At 38.5% G+C, this 27751-nt stretch overlaps 4 protein-coding genes and 1 long non-coding RNA gene across 7 annotated transcripts in view; 3 read left to right on the top strand and 2 right to left on the bottom strand.

Annotated features, from left to right (window-relative positions):
* The first annotated feature begins 2744 nt into the window (after positions 1 to 2744).
* Positions 2745 to 5199, top strand: LOC105385493 (cysteine and glycine-rich protein 3). 2 transcript variants are annotated; one of them, XM_011555881.3, is made up of 6 exons: positions 2745 to 3041; positions 3125 to 3313; positions 3580 to 3723; positions 3860 to 3980; positions 4218 to 4387; positions 4762 to 5199. In XM_011555881.3, exons 1-6 carry the CDS (start codon positions 2921 to 2923, stop codon positions 5124 to 5126), a joined length of 1110 nt encoding a protein of 369 aa, XP_011554183.3. In that variant the 5' UTR covers positions 2745 to 2920; the 3' UTR covers positions 5127 to 5199. The 2 variants fall into 2 exon arrangements, with proteins under 2 accessions (XP_011554183.3, XP_011554184.3); XM_011555882.3 differs by having other exon boundaries at positions 4729 to 5199.
* Positions 5200 to 5402: 203 nt separating this feature from the next.
* LOC119694719 lies at positions 5403 to 6426 on the bottom strand. The gene is made up of 2 exons (XR_005254966.2): positions 6212 to 6426; positions 5403 to 5622 (listed from the first exon to the last, which is right to left on the bottom strand). It is a non-coding gene; the product is annotated as an uncharacterized LOC119694719 (long non-coding RNA).
* Positions 6427 to 6569: 143 nt separating this feature from the next.
* On the top strand, positions 6570 to 11526 carry LOC105393669. The gene is made up of 7 exons (XM_048632085.1): positions 6570 to 6673; positions 6779 to 6937; positions 7038 to 7170; positions 7578 to 7707; positions 9131 to 9225; positions 10312 to 10548; positions 10886 to 11526. Exons 2-7 carry the CDS (start codon positions 6870 to 6872, stop codon positions 10979 to 10981), a joined length of 759 nt encoding a protein of 252 aa, XP_048488042.1. The 5' UTR covers positions 6570 to 6673; positions 6779 to 6869; the 3' UTR covers positions 10982 to 11526.
* A 1640-nt stretch (positions 11527 to 13166) lies between these two features.
* Positions 13167 to 18526, bottom strand: LOC105389101 (40S ribosomal protein S3a). Its single transcript, XM_011560165.3, has 7 exons — positions 18367 to 18526; positions 17953 to 18049; positions 17498 to 17583; positions 16800 to 16895; positions 16056 to 16203; positions 13849 to 14010; positions 13167 to 13327 (listed from the first exon to the last, which is right to left on the bottom strand). The coding sequence occupies exons 1-7, from the start codon at positions 18426 to 18428 to the stop codon at positions 13184 to 13186; spliced, it is 795 nt and encodes a 264-aa protein (XP_011558467.1). The 5' UTR covers positions 18429 to 18526; the 3' UTR covers positions 13167 to 13183.
* Positions 18527 to 19063: 537 nt separating this feature from the next.
* The window catches only part of LOC105389100 (sphingolipid delta(4)-desaturase DES1), a 33243-nt gene continuing 24555 nt past the window's right edge, over positions 19064 to 27751 (top strand). Inside the window, exon 1 of one of the 2 annotated variants that reach the window (XM_048632125.1) lies at positions 19064 to 19370. In XM_048632125.1, the coding sequence (XP_048488082.1) occupies positions 19289 to 19370 (82 nt within the window). In that variant the 5' untranslated portion in view covers positions 19064 to 19288. The remainder of the gene's footprint in view (positions 19371 to 27751) is intronic. The other variant, XM_048632124.1, reaches the window with a different exon arrangement.

The raw sequence follows: 27751 nt of genomic DNA, 5'->3' as shown, positions 1-27751 counted from the left end.
TGTTTATGTTTTGACAGATGTGTTTATATGTCATTATGACGGTTTTCTAATCAGCTGATGTGCTGCCGCCATTACAAAATTACTCTCGGATAAGCTCGTTACACGGTCAATTTTGGCGGTATAACATTTTATTCTTGGGATAATCTAGTTATCTTGGTTTCAGGTTTGGTAGAATGCAAAATCTGCTTACTCGCGAGTAACTGGTACTTTACTCGTGAGTAAAAAGTTACTCGACGTTGGTCGAATCCGCCCTAAATGGCATAGCTAGCGTACTAACTAGCTCTACTGTTAGCTCTTCTGGTTACTTTTATTTAACCTATTTTAAGTTTTACTATCAGCTGTTTAATTCTTTATTATTAGTGCCAATTTCACCATAGTGGGTTAGAGCATAACCAGGGATTATTGCTTGACTTTTAACACATCTGTCAAGAATTTAATTGGGGATGACGTATAATTGATCAACCTTTCCCTGGTTACGATCTAACTGACTATGGAGAAATTGAAGCTTAACCTAATAGGTTAACAAATTTCAAAATAAACACTTACAACAGTAAAAAGGGGTGCATGAAAGGAACCTCCTCGCGGTGCACCCTGGGTTAATCGAAAGATTGGCTAATCCTTTCCCCACAGTGAAATGAATGTGAATCACTTCAATGGTGAGCCACCTAAAAGGCATTTTTCAGCGCCGCGTCTTTAGAGATAAATTATGTAGTAGGTACTTACAAAGCCGCTCTTCGCTTTCTCATGGCGCGACATTTTTCTTTCCTTTGCATTCAGATGAACCATTCTGTAAAAGATAATGTGTAAAATCAGACAAATTTAAAATACCTTTGTATCTAGTTCAGCTATCAAGGAATCTAGCTAGATACATACATAGAAATAGAGTATTAGGGGTGGTCATAAATATAAAATATAAAAAAGCTACATAATCACAATAGTTCGGTAGGCTGGAAGTAATACCTTTTTTGCAATAAGCTCGCCATTTTATGCACATAAGTTATGTTTGTAAAACCTGTGGCATAAAACTTTTCAGTTGAAGGACGATAAAATAATATTTTGCTAGAAAATACCTACATCAACGTGGTGGGAAATGGTCCAAGCTTAGGAAGGCAGTTTAGACCCTGGGGATATGCACAAAGATTCCACTCGAGAGAGCCAGGTACACATACTTACACCCCCACAGAAAATAGAATAGGATAGAATACCTACATCAATAAGTCTAAACTCCCTTCCTAATCTTGGACCATTTCCCGCCATGCTGGTCCACTGCGGGTTTTTTTTTATTTTATTTTATTTTGGCTTCAAACAGTCATATGGAAACAAAATATACGTGCTATCTTAAATCTATAGTTATAGACTTGGAGGGCTGAAAGGTTGGTGGGTTAACCTATTTAGACTTTCCTCACATTGGTTTCCTTTATCATAAGAGTGATGGTACACATTGTACTTAAATTCTGACGAAGTTATCGGTGCGTTCAAGTGTGGGATTAGAACCCGCACTTCTGGTGTGCGAAGTGGGTTGATGTACCCACCCTTTATTTTAAGGTATTTTGCCTAGGCGGCCTACAGAACACGTTTACCCCATCGGTCATCGGTTCTTCGACAGATGTAACCAGCCCACTGCCACTTAAGCTTACTAACTCGGTGAGCTATGTCGGTGACTTTAGTTCTCTGTTGTATTACTTCGTTCCGGAATGAAACCCGCGGAACTTCATATATTTATTTATAAACTCAAACTTATAATTTTTTTATATATATTTCCATAAATACCTGTCTAATCTCGTTGATAAGGTGGTAAACAATCAATGACCTTGTTCTATTATTACCATTATTTTGTTAAGGCCACATTTGGAATATGACATACTTTTGAGAGTTTATAGTGTGTTGGAAGATACATTGGTCTGGGAGCATTATTTATTGATCACAATATAAGGATTGTACATTTTTTGAGAGTTTGAGCTACCATTGTATGAGTATTATTGGTGAAAATAAACAAAACACAATTTACAATGCCCAGGTTATCTATCTCTTACGATTAGAAACAAGCCAATGTTCATAATAGTAATAATCTAATGTTAAAACTGCATTCTTACAAAGATGCTATTAGTACAAGATTGCCTCGAACATACTAAGATGGTATTAAAACAACATTATTATGATAAATTCTAACCAAAAGCCATTGTGGTTTATAAACATACAAACAATATAATATTATCCGTTTATACGCATCGGAAAGGAATCCTAACGGTTGTAAGAGGTAGGCACGGTGGCAATTGATCAGCCAGCGACCTCAAATAAACTTAGGCGCCAGTTTTTCTGCATAAAAACGTTAAAACATGAAGCATCTAAGTGCTTTGAGGGAAGTTGATGTCATTCATACCATAACCTCTCAGAAAAGTTTTGTACGCATCCGTTATCAACGTTTATGAATAAGATAAGATAGTAGATATTATTTACCACAAGAAATACGTAGATTTAACATCAAATAACTTCACAATTTACACATTTTGATAAAAACATGATAACACAAACATCAACGGACACTTCACACACATACGCAACAAATAGTGATGTGACACGTTCAGAATTTATACAATCATAATCGGCAAAGAATAGTGCTGTACTTAAAATTTAATAAATCTACAAAAAGGCGGTTACATTTAAAAAGGAGTTGCTGATAAATCCAGAATTTGAGAATTTGAATACCTTTCTATTCTTCTAATTTTCTGACATCTTACATTTTATTTTTATTTGGCTTTCATTTGACACCCATGCATGTGATAAATTTTTAGAATTCATAATATTTTTTTATAACTATTTTCCTCAAAATTCTATAATATTTACAAATTTAAATACTAATAATATTTAAATACGTATTACCCACAAAATCCATCCACAGCGTAAGGAACCCATTACTATCATGGGTAATAATTCAGAATTAACCAAAAAGTGTTTTTGTGCGAGGTGCTTTCTGCCTATTGATGCGGATGATAAAGTTTTTATAGAAGGACAAAATTTTCATAGGATGTGCAGTATGTGTTGTAAGTATTTAAAATAAACTAATCCTATTTAGCACATTAAGTGCAGTCTCAAGATATTAAATTATCCCTAAATCCCATTACAGGTATATGCAGAACCACACCTACGTCGCTGAAATCGTTTTACGGCCAGATGTTCTGCAATGAGTGTTTCAAAACGCACGTCATCAGCCACTTCCGGTCAGATTCGCCGAGGATTCCAATGTGCAACTGGTGGATGCATGGAGGCACCGGCTGCATACCTCAGGAGCCTGCGCAGGAGAAGAAGGAAGAATGTAAGATTATATTCATTCAAATTGTTTCTGTTGAGCAGGAGAGATCTCTGTGTTCATCAGCGGATAGTATTGGCTGACGATGATGATGAAAGTACCCCACTCACAGCTTCTTCTCCAGTATCTGGCTGTTGTGTAGCTGAGGTCCTGTAGTCACCACTGCTTTAACTTGTTCAGTTAAAGTCTTCTGATCCAGTCACTATCAAGTTTCCCCTTACAAACTAGACAAACCATTCTAGTAAATAACCTTCATAGTAACATTTTTTCAGGTGCAGCATCTGAAAACGCAAATGGAGCGACAAAAGACGAGCAATGCAAGAAATGTTTTTGCGCTCGATGCCTTCGCATGGTGGAGCCAAGCAAGCTGGTCGCGATCGGCGGACAAACATTCCACCCGCAATGCGCACGGTGCTGTAAGTTAACTTACCTATTATGTCTTCCGTAAATTTTTATGAATTGTTTTTAGCCAAGAAACCAGCATCACTACGTACCTATTTTGTTTGGAAAATTAACTAAAATCCAATCAATGTACTTATGTGATTCTTCCAGGCTGCTGCCAGACAGTTCCAACACAGTCTCTGAAAATCTACTACGGTCAAGTCTTCTGCGAGGAATGCTTCCAGCGACATGTCATGAACAGGGATAAGGACCACCAGTCTGAGTTCTTCAAGTAAACATTCTTCACTTAATTTTATTACTTTCTAGGTATATTTTATTTGTACCACCAACCACATTTTTGTAACTATACCGACCAACTAGACTAGAAGTTTTATACTTACTCGTACATAATAATTATACTCTGTATCAACTGTCGTTGCTAAAAATCAATGTACCTACGAAACGTTATCCATCTTCAATTTCTCCTCCAACGAGACCATAACCCTAATTATTTCTGCTGCCCCATCAGAACCTGCTTTGAGCAATGGCAGAACCCGGCGTTTGCGGAGCAGATGAACAGCTTCATGAAGGGAAACGGCAGCTCTCCCCTCATCTTCATGATGCAGCAGGGTCCCTCCGCCCACTGCCGTTGTGGCGCCCAGACCCAGGACTGGACTAAGGGCAATGAGCCTAAGAAATGTAAGGTTCAGTTATCTGCTATCTAGCATTAACATCTGTAATTTCGTCTCTTGCTGACTAATATGCCTCTTCCGAGGAAAGCCACAGCGCCTTCCTTATGCAGGGCCCCATCAGTTCGGCCACCTATAAAGACTTTACAGGTGGCTTTACAGTAAAGTCATAGGTCCAGCAAGCGGGAGGGTCCTATGCTACGTTTTCTTTTGTTCTTTTTCATTTGAATCTATCTAGTTCCTTATGTGGTGAAACAGAAAACCATCATTCAGGCTGGTATGATCTAATGCTAGGCTGGATGGACCTTGTTCTTAAATATTTTTTTCAAATATATCATTTTGCTTTATCAGGTGCGTAGAGTTGAACACCAAAAATTTTCACAGCTGCGATCCCGGAGGCAACTAATGAAGATTCCTGGGACCTCTCATTCGAATACCGCACAGACGCTTCCACTGAATTTCATCCCGAAAGCCACACGCCTGATGAATCGGCCAATAAAGATGAAACTGTAGATGTGGCAGAAAAAATTGAAAAGCTGACAAAATTACTACAAGAGACCACAGCATTAAATGGTGAAAAATGCAATAAAAAATGGAAAAAAATCTTCAGAATGCCCAGTAGCAGTTCTACAGTCAAAGATTGTGAAGATGAAGACTGCTGGGTAAATGTGCAGCCCAGTAACACCAGAGAGCAGCAGGACTGCCCAAAATATTTGTGGCAATGTGGAGTAATTTATGTGAATCGTTAAGATAGTACCAGAAAAAGTGGTGTGTTATTGTGAAAATTGCTTTGTTCAATAAACATGTGGTGTCATTATTTAATGATGGGTAGTTTTATTTGCGGCAGGTGTATAGAGAATAGGATTGATTTATCATAAGTACATTATATTGGCCAAAGTCACCGCCACGTTATAAAAACACAAAAGTGCCTATTCTAGCATTTAACAGCATCCTGAAAGGTACCTATTTGACGGCAGACTTAATTGATGGTGGGTGGGGTTTCTTTTTCAAGGAAACAAGAGGCATGTGTAGATAAAGTTACTTAGATCATTGATACTTTATTTCTGAGATGCAATACTTTAAGTCCATTGTAAAAAAAATGGAACTCCGTATTTTTTTTACATCTTGCTTGCTAATTTTGACTTCTGTTTCTTTCAGGGACCTTTATGTATCTATAAAGGCAGTCAGAACAAAATTGGTGGCAATAGTATTTTCTGAGTTGGCACGGAGTTGCTAAGCAGACACCTGTAAGCAAGTAAAAAATATATTGGAGCAGTACTAAAAGTTATTTTTTTACATCGTGATACCGCGTGACGCACGACGCACTGCAAGAAGGGTAGCCGGGAAACCGTAGGATGGATCTCGTTAGTGATAGTTGAGGAACTAGATCTGCATCTGCATGCGTTACCGTCTGTGGTCTTCCACTGTGCAAGAGAATCCGTAGAATCACACACCGTGGGAGATGTATTCAATGCAGATTCCGTAAACGTAGCGTAGGTTTATTTTCTCTATGGTCTTTCGGACTTCCGGAAAATATAGAAATGGTTCCGTTAAAGTAGGTAGGCCTAGTCAACCTACTCTATATATATGCTAATAGATGGCTAATAGTAGATAGTAGCACAGAGAATAGTAGGTAGGTACTGGTACCTCTAATGACCTAAACACACCTCCACACCTGTGCAACTACTAATATTTAATGTATTTTCCCTGTATTCGTAATGTAATCGATCGATTGTATTAATTAATCTTGTAAGATCTTGTAGCATTTACAAATACAAGAAATACAAAATATGGTAGAAGTCACCTTGTTAGAAGTAGTTTTTTAGGAGCTTACAGCAAAATCCCATTGGTTTTCTCGATGCTGCATTTGTTTCATCAGAGATTTCGTAACTCATTCTTTTATCCATGTTCTTTATTTTTAGATTTATTATTTTAATATAAAATTTAATATAATTTTGCTGTAATGTTGTCTCAAAACATGCCAATTTTTTCACCACAGAGTGTTCGTAGGCTGCAGCGGTGATGTTTTTTCAAGATTCTCTCGCCATTCTCAGTATAAGTATTGTAAGTAGGTGTGAGAGTAAAGTTATCGTGATAAATTTACTCTAACAATCTTCACAAATGTTAGTTCTCTTCATGTATAACGATGCTAAATTAAAGAGCATCGTGAACATAATTTGCAACTCTATTTTGGGGCAAGTGTGAGCAACACTAGCGCTATCACATATTCAACTGTCAAATTTTAATTTTATCCGGGTTATAAAGTGACAACAAACAAATTGGAACGAATATTCAGGTGTGGCTCTGATTTTTAAATTAAATTTTAACAATTTTTATGACACCATATCTATTACAAAGTGCATCACGCGCGTAATTAAGTTTACTAATTACTTTTTTGCAGCATTTATTAAGTCAGCCGGAGTTGTGTTGTCGTGGAACTCCACATTACGGTGTCTTCATGGTTGCGGTAACAATTTTGTGAAATAAACACCATGTACGGACGAAAGACGCCTTCTACATACCGCTCAACACCTTCCGTGTATTCTCATTACACGGGGAAGTAAGTATATCTTGAAATTATTGCCTAAAACATTCGTCAAAATCATCGAAATCATGCACTCATTGTTTTACGAGAAATAACGAAAAACGTTTGCTTTCAGGTCATCAACGAACCTTCGCTCAACTAAATCGGTACGATCTCTGCGTGTGCCATGGTACCAGAAGCCGATATTACACGACGCTTACTTCCTAGACCTGCAAAGGGGGTCGCTGTTGACTGCTTGCTTTTCTGTGGTTTGTATGCCTGAACTTACACTACTAAAATAATAAAATAAAATAAAAAATCGTTTATTTGAAAAAAACCAAACAAAAACTACTATGTTCTGAGAGGGGGTCTGTCCCTGCACCTGATTCAAATTTGCATATTTATGTTAAATCTATAGAAATTCATTGTGTGATATCTCTAAAAACTAAATAAATGTCACAAGAGAGATATAAAATTCAGTGTAATTTTTAAGGTACAATGTTTTATCTACTTCCCAAGCTAGTCTGTGGGTTTTCAAATCCTAGTTTTGTACATTCAGACACATTAAAAAGCCATGATAAATAATGTATAAGCTAATTATTTTCACAAAATCTTGAGGCAGATAACTTTACATTATTTTCAGTAATCATTACATTTATTACTTGTATAATTTCAGTTTGTAGCCCTGTTCACATTCGGTGAGAGCATCTTCGACCTGTACTGCCTGGGCATGGCGGCGCCGGGGTCCGTGCACTACGGCTACTACGTCATCAGCTTCCAGTTTGTCTATGTTGGCTCGGCGCCAGGTGAGATATTATTTATACTGGTGTCACAAAAGTTGTAAACTAAGCCAAAAGGTGGTGACTCAGGGGGTCAATCTGAGTCGTTCGTCAAGTCGCGCGCCTTTGACTCGCGCGACACGCGAGTTGGCATCTTCTGTTTTTTTATATTGTCAACTCGCGTGCCCATGTAAAGTACGGTCAGATGCAAACGAATTGAAACTAAAAAATATAGTTAAATATTGTCTCCGTGGCTGATTAGCATAAGAAGGTACTGACTAGACAGTCGCCATTAAAGTAGATGCTTTGATTTCGGGATAAAGATACAATAAAGCCTATGTTGGAAGTGCGGAATGAGGCAAAAGGGGATGTGACCTATGACGCATGATACCCAAGTTTGCTATCTCTCTCATCCCGTGCGCAAATTTTACCTGTCATAGCTATGTCCTTCAAGTTTTTGTTGCAAAAACCGGCTTAAATGGTTATATTAAATAGTAAAGTATATTAAATAACGAATTAGGACTAAAATAGAAAAAAAATCGTTTATTTCATTGGTCAATGAGACAAATACCTAACTGTAACAATTACTTCCAGGAAGTTCATCGCAAGCAGGTCTATCTAGTAATAAAACTGCACATGAAATCATAACATCCCAGCGAGGAAAGTCAGTACTGCTTTATGCAGGTTATAAATATAACAAAGACTGAACAAATAAAAATGGTTCCTGTGTTTGGAGGTGTTCGAAGAGAACAGTTTGCCAAGCGAGATTAATTACTGATTTTATTTTAAAGTAAAGTCCTATAAAATACCCTATACATTTTAAGTAGGTACCTTAAGCATAATAAATCTAGGCTGACTCTACATATTTTCACAGTCTAGCGAGTTGACGACCAAAAAAGTAGGTAAATACGAAAGGGGCAACTCGCGCGTGGCGCGCGAGTTTAAGGCACGCGACTTGACGAATGACTCGTCAATCTGTACCCGTATCATGAAAAACCGCAGCATATTCTATTCGATAGTCTATTCGAAAGTGCTGTCAACCTGTCAACAACAAAATGGCGGTGTATTGCGGTGTACAGATTTGCGAAAGTTTGACAGCTATCATTCCATAGGTCATTGTCAGAATAATATCATGTACTCTGTGGTCATTCTTTTCGAAACTCATTCGAAAGGTAAAAAGTGTTCGAAAGTGCTGTCAAGTTGACAATAGTCGCACTCGCATTCGATTCTATTCGTTAGTTCGAATTTTCATGATACGGGTACTGAACAACTTTTGTTCTACAAAAGGAAACAAGTGCAATTATAAAATTTATTAGATTGAGCTCCTGAGTCACTCGCTTTCAGCTTGATATATCACTTTTGCAACACCTTGTACATGCTATTGATGAATTTAAAAAGACCTTTACTCTTTGATTGCTATAATGTTTTTTGTATGTTCTCATGTCGTCAGTGCGCAACATGCTGATTGTGTTTGCTCTGTTCTCTTGGCTCGGCTCGCTTGCCGTGCTCGTCACCGGGGTGCTGCTCATTGTGGCGCTGAGGAAGGTCAGTTTTGCACTTTCATTAGCTTTATTAAATACGCCTATACATATATTTTTTACTTACACATAACTACTGCATTTTAAACAATCCTATCATGACAACAATCAAAACAATCCTACCATATTTAGAAACTAGGTTTCAAAATTAAACATAAAACCAATTAAATACTTACCAGCAAAAAATATTAATTTCTAATGGAACGATTTATTTTAGCTGTAGTTTATTTGTTCAGCAATATTTTTATTAAAAAGACACCCAAAGAGAGTTCACTTTTTATGCTAAGTACAAATGAATGCAGTATACATAACTATATTTTGTGTGCATAAAAAGAAACATAAAAATAACAGTTATGGCATTCTAATTTGTTAAAGATCTTTCAAAATCTGTAAATTACCTATGTGCAAGGTTTCCTGGCAATGTTTGTCTTTTGTATTATATTTTAGCTTTAAATCCTTAATTTGTACATTTTTAACACTTACGCATACTTATCACCTCTCGTTATGATATTTTTAAATGCCTATAACGTACCTAAATAATATATGTTAAATATTTTTATTTCATGTAGCTAAACTGTTCATACTTCATAATCATTATCACTAATCATAATTCACCATGCATTCATCCTCCATGCCTCACTCTCATCACAGTATGTTAAGGAAAACAAGAACAAGGTATTTAGATATTTCTTTTACACGAGTGTTCATATTTATTTTCTTAAACCAGTTGCAATTATAACGCACGTAAATAAATAAAATATATGAAAATGGCGGCTATTCCATAAGAGGGAGCACAAAGGAGTATTGAAAAGTTTACTAATAGCGTGAAATCCGTTTGCCATTTTCATATCGTTTCTTTATACTGTATACTGCATACATGCTTACTCATTTTATAATTTCAGTACTCGTCAAACCCTCCCCTCGCCACTAGCTTAAGGACTAAGGGTGGGGGGGGGGGGGGGAGGACTTTAATCTTAGGGGGAGGAGTTTATCTTCTAAATAGTCCAAACATAGTGTTGTTCCGTTGTTCCTTTGTGAGTTCTCAATTGATTGAATTTTACAATTCGTTTTACAACTGTATCTCATCCCCCAGGAATACGAAAAGAAGATAGTCCCATGGCTGTACGCTTTCGGCATCTTCATAAGCTTCCGCTTCTTCGCCTTCCTCTTCGGGGCTATCGTGAACGACATGATCTTCGCCTACAACATCATCATGACGCTCGCCTGGATCCTGTTCTGTGCTGTCGGCGCTTACGGGTGGCTGCTGGTCTACAGTTTGTATCTGGAGCTGTCGGATTTGACGAAGCTGGAGGATTTGGCGCATTTGCGGGTGAGTTTTTAAGCTGTGAAACCTTTTTTGCCTGGTACGGATACGTTTTGAGTATGTTTTTAAAGTGGAATGCTAACTTGCGACATGGAAACCAAATATTAATTTTGGTGTTCCCCAAGGATGTATGCTTAGCCCACTGTCATTCTATTATTATTATCCCTCACATTTTCTAATAAGTATATAAATAATCATCTATACATATTCCAAGTAGAAATCCTGGAAATGAATCTGGGACCTTGACAGCATAGTGTCGATTGTTACTAACCACTGTCCTTTGGTCTCAAGAAGGTACTGCAAGAGTTACTAACGATACTCATAAATGTGTTTTCACCAACAGATGGGTACAATGGCGTCCCTCAACGCATCCCTAGCCGGCTCGCGTCCCACCACCCCCCACTCCACTGTGTCCACCATGCCGGCCTCGCAAATATGATACATGCGACCAACCACGCCCAAAACTAACACAGACCAGAAACACGAAGCCACAGACAACACAAATGACACCACAGACAAACCGGACTTGACAGACAGCGTCACAGATTATACGATGAGCAAGCGCAGCAGTGGCATAGACAAGGATGATACGATCGATGAGGATGACGAGATGGTTACGGAGGTTACGCCGTTGTCTATGGAATTCAGTCATGAGACCGAAGTGTAAGGTTTTGATTGTGTTATAGCGATGGTAATAAGGCTTTTCCACAGTAGATATGCTATATGTTGCTATGGATGCTTTGGATATCCACCAATCATATTAATCGGTCCATATAGAATAGCACTGGTGGGAACAAATTTATTTCATATCATCGCAGCATAGCTGATCTCTGGTGGAAAGGCACCCTAAAGCAAGGTTAGAGTTATAAAGTAGAAAAGTCACTGTTTTAAATTAGAGTTTTGATCACTCCATTCCATACAATACAGTATTAAGATAATTGTACACATTATCCCAACGAAAAAAAGTGCCTTATATTACTGAAATTTTTCCTCTACTGTTTCATAGCAAACTAAAATTAAGATTTTTATGAACCGCTCCAACCTATAAATTTACATATTTTTGTATGAATGCTTCTACTGTCCTTGCATTTAAAACTCTAGTACTATAACTTAACTTTACAGCACAGAATCGCGTGTGCCTTAAAAATATCTTAACATTTCATATTGAAATATCGTGGCGTGGTTTTTTTAAGTCTTAATGAAAAATAGTTTGTAAGTTTATTATTAGATATAGCCCTTATTTGTTATATATTCTCTCCGTCCATGGGATTATAAATATTAAGCACATTTTTTTAATGAGAATCTCAGATATCATAAATATCTTAATTAGTTATATTATACTGAAATGTAAACATGCTTATTTATGTACAAAAATTAAGGGCTGCAAACCCTTCTAACTGATTATAAAATTAATGTAGTATTTTATGCATTTAACATATCAATATAAAAATATGTGTAAAAGATGTATGTGTGCCTTAAACAATATGAGGTGTTTATTTCATTATACTCAAGTCCACGTTATTCTATCTGCCTTCTTACGATAAATTTTTACCTTATTTCGTATATATGTATATTTAATGAGTTGTAAGCACGGAATTGAATCATGTATAATAAAAATATGTTTTTGTATCTTATATTTTAAACGCTTGTGTTTTATAAGCACTACCGTCCATAGATGTACGTTTTTTGTACCTAGATGTAAGAATCTGACTAATTTGTAATAAATTTTACGTAATAAATGTGTATTTTGCTTTGACACCACATGTCCACACCATTATAATTCCTATAGTGAGCATATTTCGGAGCTTGAGGCTGCGGGTTTGAATCCCGCCCATGCCCAAGGCTATCCGTGTAAAGGATCCAGTACACGATGGCCTGTGACGGACCATGCTTTGCATAGGCATGCCCAATTTACTGGCTTGAGTCGATCTTTTGGATCGTAATTAGTTTTATGATTTTTCAAAATCGCGCGCTTCGAAACGCCTAATTTTACCAGCTCTAATGACAGAGGATCAGGTTTCTGTAAATCATTGTTGTAATTTCAAACGCCTGCCTCCTAAAAGATACACTGCAACTATTTGCCTATATTATTTTATCAGGCGCTTTGCATTGGGATAATTTAGTTTAGATTTAGAGCCTTTAGCGCCAATTTCTCCATAGTCGGTTATCTAACCGACAGGGATTGATTTATAAATTAAACGTCATCTCCATATAAAATTCATGACAATGTGTCCAAAGTCAACCACTACTCCCTGGTTATGCTCTAACCGACTATGGAGAAATTGGCACTTAGTTTAGTTGCTAATCGGTTGTCGTTTAACCGGATTTCTAATCTCACAATAACTGTTTTTGTTGTCTTGGCTTCAGCCAAGCGAACTCGTGAAGACCGTAGGTTTCACAATCAGGCTGATTTCAGTTTGACTAATCATCAACGTAACTCAGAAACAATATCATTGGTTACTGTGTAGTAGATCTGTGTTAGTTACGTACACTTTCATCTATCAGCGTGATGGTAAAACCAGTCTAAATACCACCCCATGGAAGTAATAAGTACTTAGTTGTACGTAAGTACTTATTACTTCCATGGACCACTCCCACACCCCAAAATAAAAACAACAGCCATATTCTTTATAAAGTATATTTAAACGCTCTCTTGCACGGGTGGTTCGTAGCCCTCAGGTCTTTCGGACTTCTCCCCGCCTTCACCGCGCTTCGCTCCGCTCCCCTCGCCGTGGAGTTCCATCAGCTTGGAGATCTCGAAGCGGGGTCGCTTCAGGACCTTGACCTGGGGATACAGCTTGTGTGAATCACTGGTAGAGGGTGAAATTGTGGGGAGAGTTGGGTGAATGTTTTCAGAAGGTAAATCAAAAGGGAACATGTGTTATCATCATGTTTGTGTCATTGCGAGCTAGGTGTGTCATCATGGTAAAGGTTTAATCTAAGATTAATCTGGATTGGGTTTCTGAGTTGTTTGGCTGAATTCAAAAGAATAGAAGAAACTTTATATACATTCAGCCAAAAACCCACAGAAACCTCAACCCTCAGGCTGCCTGCCCAACAGCGCGGAGCAGGCTGCTGGTAAAAATCGGCCAATAAAATTGCATGAAAACTTCGCTTATTTTATTAGACGATTATCGCCTCGCACGGGGCACATTTAAGACGTGACAAGTTTCCGTCGCGCTCGCTCTAGAGGCTGCGCGATGTGACTGAGTGCAGTGCAAATCTTTTGACACGTCTTAATTACACCCCCTGCCAGCACTTTTGGTGGACAGGCAGCCTTATACGTCTGTCTCTGTCAACTCTTACCTTGCGGATGTAAACATCGTGCAGGGGGTAGATCCCGTGGCACGCCTTCTCGATGTCCTTGGCGATGGAGTCGGGGATCAGCTTGTTGACCACCTCGCGCAGCTCCGAGCTGGTCACGTCGCGCGTGATGATCTCGCACATCTTCTTCCTGATCGCTCGCACCTGGGGGTAGGGTTGGGGGTTAGTAAGGTAAATGGACTGACTAACTTATGCCGAGTTTCATAAAGGAACTTGAAGCTAATGTCGGCATTAAATCTTTTTATTGCTACCTTGGTTTGACCAGTATACGGACGGAAAGATACAGAGATAGATTTAATGCCGACATTAGCTTATTCTGCAACGCAGCATGAGAGAATTAGTTGTGTAGGTTGTATGGTGTATTCGCAAAGAACAAGCAAACTTAACACACGTGTCACCGATACGCCAACGACGGCCAACAGTTTACCTGCTTAGGTAGTGGCTGATTGAATAAGCTAAGGGTCAATTCAGACGTACCACAACCACACCACAGCGACAACCACACCACAACCACGCGGTGTGGTCGGGCGTATATTTTGTATTGACAACGAATAATCCAATTCACACGTGCCACATTTTGCCGTTGTTATTGACCACCTGTGTAATACGACCACATCGCAACCACATCGCAACGGCAACGCCGCCACGCGCCGGCGGCATCGCGGCAACCTGTTTTCCATATTAACTGCACACGACGACGTGGTTACCACATCGCAATGACAGTAGGGCATGCAATACCGCAATACCGGTATTCGTAATACCGGGATCCCGGACAAAATTCCCGCTTTTTTCAATACCGGTATTGAAAGTTAATACCGGTTTTGAAGTAATACCGGAATCGGACTTTTTTAGGCTATTAATAAAGCGATTAAGATTTAGTTAGCCTTGTGTTCCTATATACTGTGAAAGCGCACTTGTTCCCAACTGTTTAATGCAGTTTTCGGCTGCTAGAAATCTACTGTTGGCCATGCGTAAACAGACACCGGATGCAAAAAAATAATTTATTCTAAAATTTAAACTCTAAAACTTAATTTTCGTAAAAATCTACAACAAAATACAGAATATGATTGCATTTTCTTGTTTTATTTTGACGTATACGACCTTTAAACACAGTTTATTCCATTTATTACAAGGATGTCTAATACCGGTATTAATACCGGGATCCCGGTATTGAGTTGTAATACCGGAACTCAATACCGGTATTGAAAATTGTTCCGGTATTGCATGCCCTAAATGACAGCGACAACGCAACCACATCGACATTTTGTCGCTGCCACAACGCAACTGCAAAAAGCCGCTGTCACACAATTCACACGTAACCACAGCTTGACCACATTTTGTCGCTGCGACGTGGTGTGGTTGTGGTACGTGTGAATTGACGCTAATTCTTAAGGAAGTTTTCGACCATGTAATCATAAACCTTGTTAAAGGTAGTGAGACAAACGGAAAAACGAGATGAAGAAGCGACATATTTTACATATTACAATCCACAGTCAGTTTTGGTTTCATTGAAGATCTCGTATAAAGGTTCCACTGATGATGATGAATGAGTGTATGTAGCAGAGACGTGAATAGCCAATCTGTTAGCAGGACGAGCCGCGTCCACGTCAGGGCCTGTGATCTAGCAGCTTTAAAGAGTCGGAAACACATTGTGGTGTTTATAACCAGATAGTCACTGCAATTTAATTATTCTTAATGTTCTTTTGTTTGTTTGTTTCACTTTTAATTTTAATTTCGTTTTTTTGTCTTATTTTTTGTGTTCTTACTTATGTTATTATTATTTTTTGGTGTGTGGTGCTGGACAACGAAAAAATACTTTTTATCTTTTATCTTATCTTTATTTAATAGTTATGTTCAAACAATTTGAAAGTTCCTGATGTTGGCTGCGTTACATTTGTGTGCTTCGTTAAACTAACCACCAGTAAATCTTTGATAGAATGAATAGGTGCTTTGTTAGTTTGACAATGTATAAAAGTCAATAGGAAATTAATCTAGGGGGCCTTTTGCAATATAAAGTCATGACTGTATGTCGGTAGGCCGATTTTCGGCATGTAGCCTCTCTGTAGTCATGCATGAAACCCCTACAGGGTAACTAGCTGTTCAGCCACACAAGTTCACTCCAGAAAGCCTGAAGACAACCTAGGCTTCTAAGAACTTTCCAGACTGAGTGACTTCCCTGACAATCATACCTGAGTGTGCTGAGCGTAGCATGTCTTCCTCTGGCTCAGGGAGTCCTTGGTGGTGAATCCAATGCAGAACACTCGCAGCAGGTAGCCGTCGGTGGTCTTCACGTCAATGTTGGCCTCGATCAGAGACTGCCATTTCTTCACCATGGACCTGCGAGGTGAGTTCAGTCGTATCTTAATGGATATGTGTGCCCGAGCCTTAGTTTGGTCGGGTGGAGAAGGATATACTTTAAGCTAAGCAGCTTTGACTGTTAATTAACTGTAGAGTATCATGGAAAAGATCTGAGGGTAGGATTTCACGACTGATGATGACAACAAAGCTAAACTAGCTCTCTGAATAGTAATAGAATCCCTGTGGTAAACTAAGAGCTAAAATGTAGCAACGACATAAAGGTGGCCATTGTCAGCGGTAAACAAAGGCGCAATATTATGTGGAGGCATATGATTTGTGCAGCATAAAACGATATGAAGGCCATTAGGTTGTCTTCATATAGCTGGACTGCACTAAATTAACATTTAATATTTAAAATGCGAAATTAGGTTTGTTTCTTTTATAGCCCATTGTAAGACTACTTTTTATCCTTAAATCAGGAACACATGCGTAAAAATGAGTTGAGGGTTCACACGAAATGGCACAACCATCAAAATACTTGTTGGATTGATTGATGATAAATCATTTCAAGCTGTCTGTTAGGAACAGACACACACACACAACTCATAAGCCCATTTCCAGTTGTAAATACTGACCTGAGCTTGTCAGTGGTGAGGTCCATGCCGTGGAAGTTGCAGAGCACATTGCGTCCCTGGACATCCTCGGCGATCAGACGGAACTTGCGGAAAGACCTGGAATTCAAATACACTTTTGTTATAAAATAGTGTAAATTTTCTGAAAGTAAACAGGAGAGATACAAATAGATTTGATTTGGATCAATATGCATGTGAATCTATCTACTAAAATGGACTTTTTACTCGAATTAGGGTATGCTAAGAGACAAAAATGTAGCAACGACATAAAGGTGGCCATTGTTAGCGGTATACAAAGGCGCAATATTATGTGGAGGCATATGATTTGTGCAGCATAAAACGATATGAAGGCCATAAGGTTTTCTTCATATAGCTGGACTGCACTATAAAACAATTATCCTACATTAAAGAACTTATTTATTTTGCAGAACTTGGGGCATCATGGTCAAGTTCAATGACCTGCTTTGACAGACAAGATAACCTCAAAAGTCAAAACATGTGTTATTTAGTGCTCAAACAACATCTCTCTACTCTTTTTATTGTTTTTAGACTCTTGTTACTGTTTTACTTAGTTGTGAAAGGATTTAACCAAGGGTAGGATTATAAATGAACAGTTGTAGAAGTCTTTGTGAACAAGAAATTATGAGTCTCCATCTCAAAGATGGCCAATATGTCAAATAGCATGAAGATGTTAACCTCACCTCTCCGCATCAGTGTCGGCTTGAAGATCGGCCAGCGAAACTTCAAATACACGGTTCTTCAAACCCTCAGAGGCGATTTTGGTACCCTGGGAACAAGATAACACTGAAATAATGTGAATCTTATGTATCACCAAGCTTAATGCAAGTGTAAATAAGTTTTCTCAGAAGAAAATCAAAAGGGAACAGTGTTTTTCATCACATCTGTGTCATTGCGAGCTAGGTGGATCATCATGAAAACTTATGAAAAAAATAACATGCCAAGTTGTTTAAGACCTAACCTAGGTTAGGTTATGCTAAAAACTGCCATGTGCAGCAATCTCAGTTCACTCATAAATCTAGATCATTTTCATATTGAAAACCTAAAGATAGGCATGTGAAAAGAGTTTAGGGCAGGTGAAAGTAGGTACTGTTTAAGGTTATGAATGCTAACAAAAATTAAGACAAGATCAATTTACCTGGGTGCGGTTGACAAGGGTGGTTCCCACTTGTCTCTTGGTGAACATGGACGGTGCCTTGACATCGTACCAGTCTTTACGGGTGAAAGGGTCCACACTGAAAATTACAATCACTGGTCAGATAACCTCAAAGAACTTCCGACTTACCAATCTTCAAGTTGACTTCGAATTACCGGTATCGAAGTATGTGGATTCTCGGTAATTCTTAAGAGCAGATACACTCAAGCACTGAAGTTAAGGATTATGAATAGTATACGATGAACTCATGAAACGCACTCGGTAGTTCGGCCGACACGAGTCACCGACTTCAATCGAAAAATATTTCGGCAATCACAAATTTTTGTGGCAATTAAATTTATAGATCAGATAGATAAACTATTAAAGAATTAAACTGTGCACTTATTCCGAACTTACATCTTCTTCTTAACACCCTTTTTGCCACCCTTCGACAGACCTTTATTTTTGCCCACCGCCATGATCAAACACAAACTTCAGAAAGACTGTTGTTTATGGTTCTCGTCGCCGTCAAACTTTTATTTGGTTACGTTGGCAGTACTGAAAAAACTCTATGATAAGTTTGTTTTCATTGCTCTTTAATTCGTTATTATAACGATAACGTAGTATCTAATCCTATTATTCTGAGGAATTAAATATTTTTATTTTTCCTTGCTCAGTGGGTGCGGAAGATATTTGCTACATCAATATATGTGTGGGATTATGGGATACAAATTAATGATAGATTTAACAATCATAATAGGTAAAAATAGGACTAGGCCCTTCCTTCATTGGAAGAAGACCCATGCCTCAGCATAGCGGACGTTATGGGTCGTAATGATGATGAATAGGTTCAAAGCCTATGCTAGGGTTCCGATAAAAAGTAAACAAAAAGTGTTCCGTAAGGCACGTTCACAACACCAGCGGAGCAGTTAGAGTGGTGGCATTCAACGATGTGCCCTTACTAAAAATATTCGGGAACCACTAGCCGTGGGATTAAACCATTAGAATAAATGATTTTATCTCAAATTTTATGAATGTGTTCATAGCAATATCTGTCAAAATCTACTGTCCGGTGTCAGGCAGCTGTCAACTGTCAACTGTCATGTCATCTGTCAATCTTCGAAAATTCGCCATTCCGGTTGTTGTGTGGCAGAGAGGCGTATTGGTTTCGAAAATATTCCTCAAATTTCTATTGCATTACCGCCTGCTAAAATTTTTTACACTAATTCTCTACTACAAAACAAATACGTTCTGCGGAAGCAGTAGCCAACTGGACTTGGACTGTGAAGTGTTAGTGAAGTGAGTCTTATGTGTATCGTAATTTTATAGTGAAATTAAAATGGGTGCTAAAGTATCCCGTACCGACTTTGAGTGGGTTTATACGGAGGAGCCGCATGCCAGCCGCCGTAAAATCATTTTGGGTAAGTGGATTACGTCATAATTTTTCGCATAATTGCATTATGCGGCTAGTAAAGTTGGGACACCGGTTGCTATGGTCCAAAAGGCGGTACGATGGCTATTTTTAGTTGCATCGTAAGTGCCGATTTGTTTAGTTTATGCCGGACCGCGCACCGTTGATAGGTAGCCGGTATTGGCTGGATAAGAACGATGGAAAGCAGTATTATGATGTTGCTTAGGAGAGGACTATGCTAGGGTGATTCTCAGATGACGCGATTTAGGTATGTCCAAGCCATAAAATACATGAAATTGATAGTTTTATACCAGAATGTATTTTTTTTTCAATAATGTATCTTGTGACCGTTTTTATACATTAGTAATGTAATGCATAAATTTATAAAGAAAGCGACAATGATTTTTTAAAACTCAATATCATAAGTTCTTTGGCGCGTCCTTCACTTGATTTTATTTTTAGGTCAAGAAAAACTCACTTTTTAAAGTAAAATAAGCTTATGATTTATATGTTATCATTACAACAGATACTTATGGTAATTGTAAATTAGGTTTCTATTCACTCTTAGGTTTAGTTTTCAAAAATATAACGCATTCAATTTTGTCCGAGAAAAAAAACTAACTTCTTTGGCGTAACGATACCGTCTTCCTACTCTGCGTTTAAACGATCACCGGACATAATCACCATGCGTCCCTCACCCTTCAGTCCCCCACTATCTTCAACCATGAGCAGAGAAGCGTAAGTTTACGGAGTATGATGGAAAAAAAATTTTTTTGCGCCATAACGGGTTTTGGTCAGGTAAGTGCCTAATTTCTTCGATTGTTACTTTCATGCTATTATTTGTTTTTGTTGCATACATATTTTTGTCCACGTATGTCTATTCAAACAGTATGCACGTGTCAATAAGAGGTTCCAATTGTACATCAGCTTTCTGCAAAAATAAATTTTAAGTGATGATTTCTAATTTCGTTGGCAATAATTTCTTTGGATTTCTTTGGCATTCTGCGCCAACGAAATTAGTTTTGATACAAAGAAATTAGTATTGAGTAGGAAACACCATTAATAACGCTAACTTTATGCATTCAATGTCTATTATGGTTAATTCTCTCATCATCATCATCAGCCAATAATCATCCACTGGACATAGGCCTCTCCCAATAAGCGCCACAGCACTCGGTTCTCGGCCTTCCTCATCCAACTACTACCGGCTACCCGCCTAAGGTCGTCAGTCCAGCGGGCAGGAGGGCGTCCCACGCTGCGGTTGCCTGTTCGTGGTCTCCACTCGAGAACTCGTCTACCCCAACGGTTACTTCTGGTTGCATATTTTGACAGCTATGTTGGTAACCTTAGTCCTCTGACGGATAACCTCATTTCTGATACGATCCATCAGAGAAACCCCAAGCATAACTAGAGAGTTATGCTTGGGGTTTCTATGGAGAGCCATAGCACGCTGAGCGACTTTAAATCGGTGGACCAGTCCTACCGTCAGTGTCCACGTCTCAGCACCATACGTCATCACTAGCAGGACGCACTGGTTGAAGACTTTTGTCTTCGGGCTCTGAGGAATGGACGAGGAGAATATGTGACGAAGTTTCCCGAATGCAGCCCAACCCAGTTGGATGCGCCTTGCAGCCTCCTTGTCCAAGTTGCTTCTGCCTAGCCGAATAGTCTGCCCGAGGTAGACGTATTCATGCACAACTTTGATTGTTGCCTCACCAACGACGACCGGCTCCGGTTTCATGTGAGCATTGTACTTGACTTTCGTCTTGTCCTAGTTCATACCGAGGCCTACACGTCGGGAAGCAGCATTTAGGCCACTTAGCATCCAGCTAAGTTTCTGCAGAGATTCTGCCATAATAACGATGTCGTCCGCGAAGCGGAGATGTGACATGTACTCGCCATTTATATGCCATGTCCTTTCCAGTCCAACGTCTTAAAGACATCCAGTGAATTGGTGAACAGTTTCGGAGATATCACATCCCCCTGTCTCACTCCACGTTTCAGTTGGATAGGTCTTGTCTTGTGGTCCTGTACTTGGACAGTCATAGTAGCGGCATTGTACAGACACCTCAACACCTCGATATAGCGCCAGTCGATTTGGCATCTCTGCAAGGATTCCAAAAGGTCTCGATGTAGTCGAAGGCTTTTTCATAGTCCACAAAGGCTAGATACAGAGGCTGATTATACTCTTCGCTCTTCTGTACAATCTACCTTACTGTGTGGATGTGGTCTATTGTACTAAAGCCTTTTTGAAACCCAGCCTGCTCCGGGTGCTGAAACTCGTCTAACTTTTGGGCAAGACCATTCGTGATAACCCTTGAGACCAGCTTGTATACATGGCTTAAAAGCGAAATCGGTCTATAGTTCTTCAGAAGGGTTTGGTCACCCTCCTGAAGAACTGTAGTCCTCTCTAGAAGCTGGTGTCGACAGCTCCAATTTGGTGCAGTGTGGGACGAAGGGTCGCTTCACCAGACTTCTCCTCTCCAGCTCGAAGTTGATATTCAGAGTGCCTCAGAGAAGTCGGTGATCACTCCCAGATTTAAACCTATTGATCACTAGGACATATCTGAAAATGTGCAGCTTGTTAGTCATAATGAAGTCTTTTTCGTTTTTCATCCTACCATCGGGGCTTTCCCATGTCCACTTCCTCTGGGGCCGATTCTCAAAGAAAGAATTCATCAGAAAGAAAGCCCCTCCCTTTCGAGGAAGTCTACAAGCATTTGCCCTCTTTGGTTTCTGCTACCAAAGCCATGATGTCCTACCCTCGATTCATCGCATTCTTGTACTGCCACTTTGGCGTTGAAGTCTCCCATAACAACGGTGTATTGGGTCCTAGCAGTACACGTGATGCCCTAGAGATATCCTCGTATACTGCTTCGACTTCTGTGTCAGAGTGTGCCGAGGGTGGTGCATATAACTGTACGACTTTCAAGGAATACCTCTCGGTTAGTTTAAGTACTAGGTACGCTACCCGATTTGACACACTGCTGATCTCCACTACGTTGTTGACAAGGGTCTTGTTGACGAGGAATCCTACGCCACCTTGGGACGATGGTAGAACATGTGGCCGGACTCCAGGGAAATCGTGTCCTCGTCCTCTTTACACTTTTTTATACCGGTGACGCTGCTGCCCATCGCCGGCCTATGGGATTTAGAGTAGCTGTTTTTGGATGGTTATACTGCCATCATCCGGTCGCCAGAGCCTCGTCTGTTATTTAGCAGAGTGCACCACGGGCAGGTGAGGTTGGCAATTGGTTCATTCGGATGTTTAGAACCCTTGCACCCTTACGTGATCAGGTAATTATGTTAAAAACAAATAAATATATGCGTGATTTTGCAATCTACGTATAAAACTAATTTCTTTAAAACAATTTCTAATTTCTTTGTTCTTAAAACTAACTTCTTTGGGACCTTTTATAATTCCTTTGGTATGTTTTCTAATTTCATTGGTGCCAATCTAATTTCATTGGCCCAAAATTGTTTAAAATCGCTGTAACTTTGAATCGGCTCGATAGATTTCAGGGCCAATAAGAGATAACTAAAGAGGTCTAAAGCCTCTACAATATGTGGGGTATAATATTCAAACAACATGAAAAAAAAAAATGCGCCAAAGAAATTATGCTTTTGGAGCCATTTTTTGAGAATCACCCGCTAGCTAATAATAACTAGTCACTTGTAGCCTAAATCACGTGTTGAGGACCAGTATTGGATGACTGTCAATCATTTTCATCATTTGAGAGACTGTCTCAGTTTTTGGTGCCTGGTATGTGGGAATTAGTAAGAATGTTATAGATCTATGAACCCATGGCTATGTTGTGTACCTCATTATAAACATTCAATGGTAGTATAAATTATTATAAATTTAATATTATATAGTTAATTAATGTTGTGTTATCTATAATAATTGTAGACAAATACATAAGTAATTAAATTAATTAAACTAGTTAAGTTTAAATTTATACTCTGTCCATTATATTATTGGTTTTTAGACAGTTCAAATCCCATACATTTTTGATGACTGCAAAGGAAAACCAACTTTACTTACCAGACATAAGGAAACATCAAAAATACAATAACATAGTGGAAGCTATATAATTAAATTAATTAAATTTAAACTTAACTAATTACCTAGCTATTGAAAAATGATTTAAAAAATATATATTTATAGAATACACTTAAGTGGTTAACCCACATCACATCAAGAAAGCAATTTACATATACATAAAATACAGATAAAGTAGAAATAAACATAAGTAAGGTTTTACACTAAATTTAGTTGATCATGTCATGACCAAGGTTGGAATATCATTGTGACAAAGCTTCCCATTTGCAACTATTGTATGCACCTAGCAGTATACTATACAGGGTGTTTAAAATGTTGTGAATACATATATACATACACATAACTGGTACAAGGACTAGAATAAGACCTATGTAACTATAGTTTAAGAATGATTTGTATTGTGTACTGTTTGTATTCCTTTACCGATAAATAAATAAAACAGTGTGAAATAAAACACTCATGGAAGGAAATGGAACTCCCTTTTCCTTTCCAGTCACAAATTTTGTCTAAAAAGAGTTATAAATCCCAGCTCTGCTATCTTTACATATCTTTATCTTCTGTTTACAGTCCCACCTCGTAAGATAAGGTACTGAATCATAAAATGCCGGCAAAAGTGGCTTTAATACATTTACTTTTATATAACAAGCATACTTACTGTAAGAGGTTTCAAGTGGCTGATGGAAAATTACTGATAGTATAATAATCATGATTATTATTATCAACATCAGTCTCTATTATACTAGGCCACTGGTCCATATTAACTTCATCAGTACTTTGACTTATGTTATTGTGTGTCATCTTTGAAACAAATGGACCTATTTAACTGAGCTGAATTCTTAGGTTTCATTCCCAATAGTTTAAAAGTTTGTTTAAATACTGACATAAAAAAAAAGAACTTGATCCGTTACAATTGATATTATAATAGATACATTTTACCTGAAAATAAAATGTTTATTAAACATACTTACCTTATGCAAAGCCTAAATATATGAGAGTAGCGTTTGTTTCCGTTTCCGTACCAATTTACGTTCATTTCGGCCCAGTATCATGACATCCGTCGTCGGTCTCAAATAATACTGTCAACTTCCGTCTGGTTTTTTAGCATTTCCGGTTACCGCCACCACCGAAGGCAGTTGAGTTTTGAGGCTCAATATTTTAATCATTAGGCTCTGATTTTTCACCAGGCAGGTTATAAAAATGTTAGGCTTTGCATAAGGTAAGTATGTTTAATAAACATTTTATTTTCAGGTAAAATGTATCTATTAAACAGTACGTTACCATTATGCAAAGCCTAAATATATGAGAGACGTGTTTATTATCGCCTGGTGGTGGCGGACAGCATTATGAGACATAATCAGGAAAACACATAGGTCAGGCAATCTGACTATATTGTAAGGGAAAATAGAAAATATAGTGTATTTTGTAATCAAAACTATTTATTGTGATATTAGTATCTTCTTACAAAACATTTATGTATCAGGCATACAAATAATTGTGTAATTAAAAATTATAATAAATTTTAGCAAAATCAATTTGTTATTCATTAATTGGCGTAAATAATGAAGAGATAGAACTCGTATTGTTAGAAGGCGCACTAATTTCGCGCCTGTAGAATTTCTGGAATGTCTTCGCTGACTTCCAATTACCTCTAGCCAGGATGTCATCCATTTGATAATTCTCTATCCAATTTTTGGATGCCACAGCTGACCGAAAGCTGCCAGGTGTAGCATCAATGTTAGCTTCCTCAAGAAGCTTTTTTAACCAGCCTCCAATGATTGTACGTGATGCTGGTTTCGGAACGCCGACAGTAGTTATAAATAAATTATCAGATTTGGCAAGTTCTCTTCTTGGTTGTGATACCTGGATTAGGTGTTTTATCCAGTGGACGGGACACAATTGTTTATTGTTCTTATTATTCCGTATTAATACCTAATACTTTCACCGTTGGAGCAGAAACTTGTCTCGAAAAACTTGGGAATATTAAAAACAAGTACACCATTCTTGCACAAAACATTCGTAGCATAAACAAAAACTTCTTGAACTTTACATTTTTCCTATCAAGACTCAAATTCCTCCCTGATGTTATAGTTCTTACTGAATGCTGGCTAAACGACAACACTACTGACCTTAGTATAACACATTACAACTTCTATAAATCTTATCTTTACCAAAATCAAAATGACGGGATTGTAATTTTTGCAAAAAATGACATAAACCTAAATATTGTCGAACCCCCCTTTAACGGTGCTAATTGTCTTACAATACAGATTAACCAAGAACTAACGATTATAGCTATTTATAGATCTCCATCGATATGCTGCACTGATGCATTTGTATCATCGCTCGAATCCTTAATTAAAAGTGTGTCCACTGAAACCGTAGTCATAGCTGGTGATATGAACCTGAATATATGTGAGGATAGTACGGATGCAAGGGCGGAACACTATCTAAACATGGCTGGGCATTATGGATTTGTACCAAGTCACACCATTCCTACTCATGGGAAGACTTGCTTAGATCACTTTCTAGTCAAAACACGGCGGAAATGCACTGCTGTTGTCTGTGGTTCTAGCATAACCGATCATGATTCTATCATACTTGGCATTGACAAGGGACCTGTAAAACATGGTGGCTTGACCAAAACAATGACTAAAGTCAATTATGACAATCTCGCGACTGACATTTCCACTATAGACTGGGAGGACTTGTATAGTCACACAGATGCCGCTCTTGCTGAAAATGTGTTAACTGAAAAATTAAACTTACTAATTGAAAAACATACTTCACACACCGAGATCAGAAACTCCAAGTTCATCAGACAACCGTGGATAACAAATGGCTTACTTAAATGCATCAAAAAAAGAAATGAGCTTCACTCCAAAGCAAGAAAAAAATCAAGTAACGATGAAATTAAAACTAAATATAAAATGTATAGGAATTTTTGCAACAACTTACTTCAAAACCTTAAGAATGCATATGACGGGAAATTGCTTCAACAGTGTAAGGGAGATAGTAAGAAAACATGGAAGGCAATAAAATCGATCTGCCATCTTAAACGTTCTAATATGCCCAATACAAACCTACTCAACATATGTGACAATCAACAAGATTCGCTTAACAAAGTAAATTCTTATTTTTCAACTATTGGCCAAGATTTAGCAGACAAAATATTAAAAATTAATAACATTACAGAACATGAGCTCGCCAATAATATTAACATCAAATCTTCTTCAACCAAATCGTTTTTCTTAGGTCCCACTGATCATGTCGAAGTTGAAAAGATCATAAGTAACCTGAAACATAACTCTGCTCCTGGATGGGATAATGTATCTAATAGGTTGCTTAAGAGTTGTTCATGCTATTTGTCTAGACCAATAGCTTTCATAATAAACCTCAGTCTCTCTTCTGGTGTGGTGCCTGCTAATCTAAAGATGGCCAACGTATGCCCAATATATAAGTCTGGCGACAAGAATGATGTGACCAATTATAGGCCGATTTCTCTACTTACATCCTTGTCTAAGATCCTCGAGAAAGTCGTTAACAATCAGTTGCTGAAGTTTCTAGAAAAAGAATCACTCCTACATGATCACCAATTTGGGTTCCGCCGAGGAAGGTCAACGGAAGACGCTGTAGCCAACCTAGTAGATCATGTCGCTAAGAAATTGGACTCAGGTGAAAGGTGCGTTGGCGTCTTCCTTGACCTCGCCAAGGCATTCGACACTGTGTCTCGACCATTTCTACTAAAAAAAATGGCATCCTATGGAATTCAAGGTTTAGCACTGGACTGGTTCAGATCATACCTCTCGGATAGGAAGCAAAGAATCGGCATAAATAACACCTTCAGCGAACTTAAAACGATAGGTTTTGGAGTACCACAGGGCAGTGTGCTAGGTCCAACTCTTTTCCTCCTCTACATCAACGACCTCAACCAAATCAGTCTCCCTAATGCTACAACATTTTCATTTGCTGACGACACGGCTGTTATATTTCATGGGCACTCATGGGAAGATGTCGTTGCCTTAGCTGAATTGGGTATGCGACGGATTGCAACTTGGCTTCAGTGTAACCTGCTGACACTCAATGCTACCAAGACCAAATACCTAGCTTTTCACATAACAGAGCGAACAGCCCCTACTAAAACTATAAATATTAAAATCCACCAATGTAGCCGCGACAGAGCCGGTTCGCCTTGCAATTGCCCTCAACTAGAAAGAGTCTCCTACTTAAAATACCTGGGTGTGGTGCTGGATGATAGACTCGTCTGGGACAAACAAATTGAGGCAGTGCGAGGACGGATACGAAAACTTACCTTCTGCTTCAAGCAACTT

This window comes from Plutella xylostella, chromosome 30 (genome assembly GCF_932276165.1).
Source record: "Plutella xylostella chromosome 30, ilPluXylo3.1, whole genome shotgun sequence".
NCBI lineage: Eukaryota > Metazoa > Arthropoda > Insecta > Lepidoptera > Plutellidae > Plutella > Plutella xylostella.
This window is presented reverse-complemented; position numbering and strand designations above follow the sequence as displayed.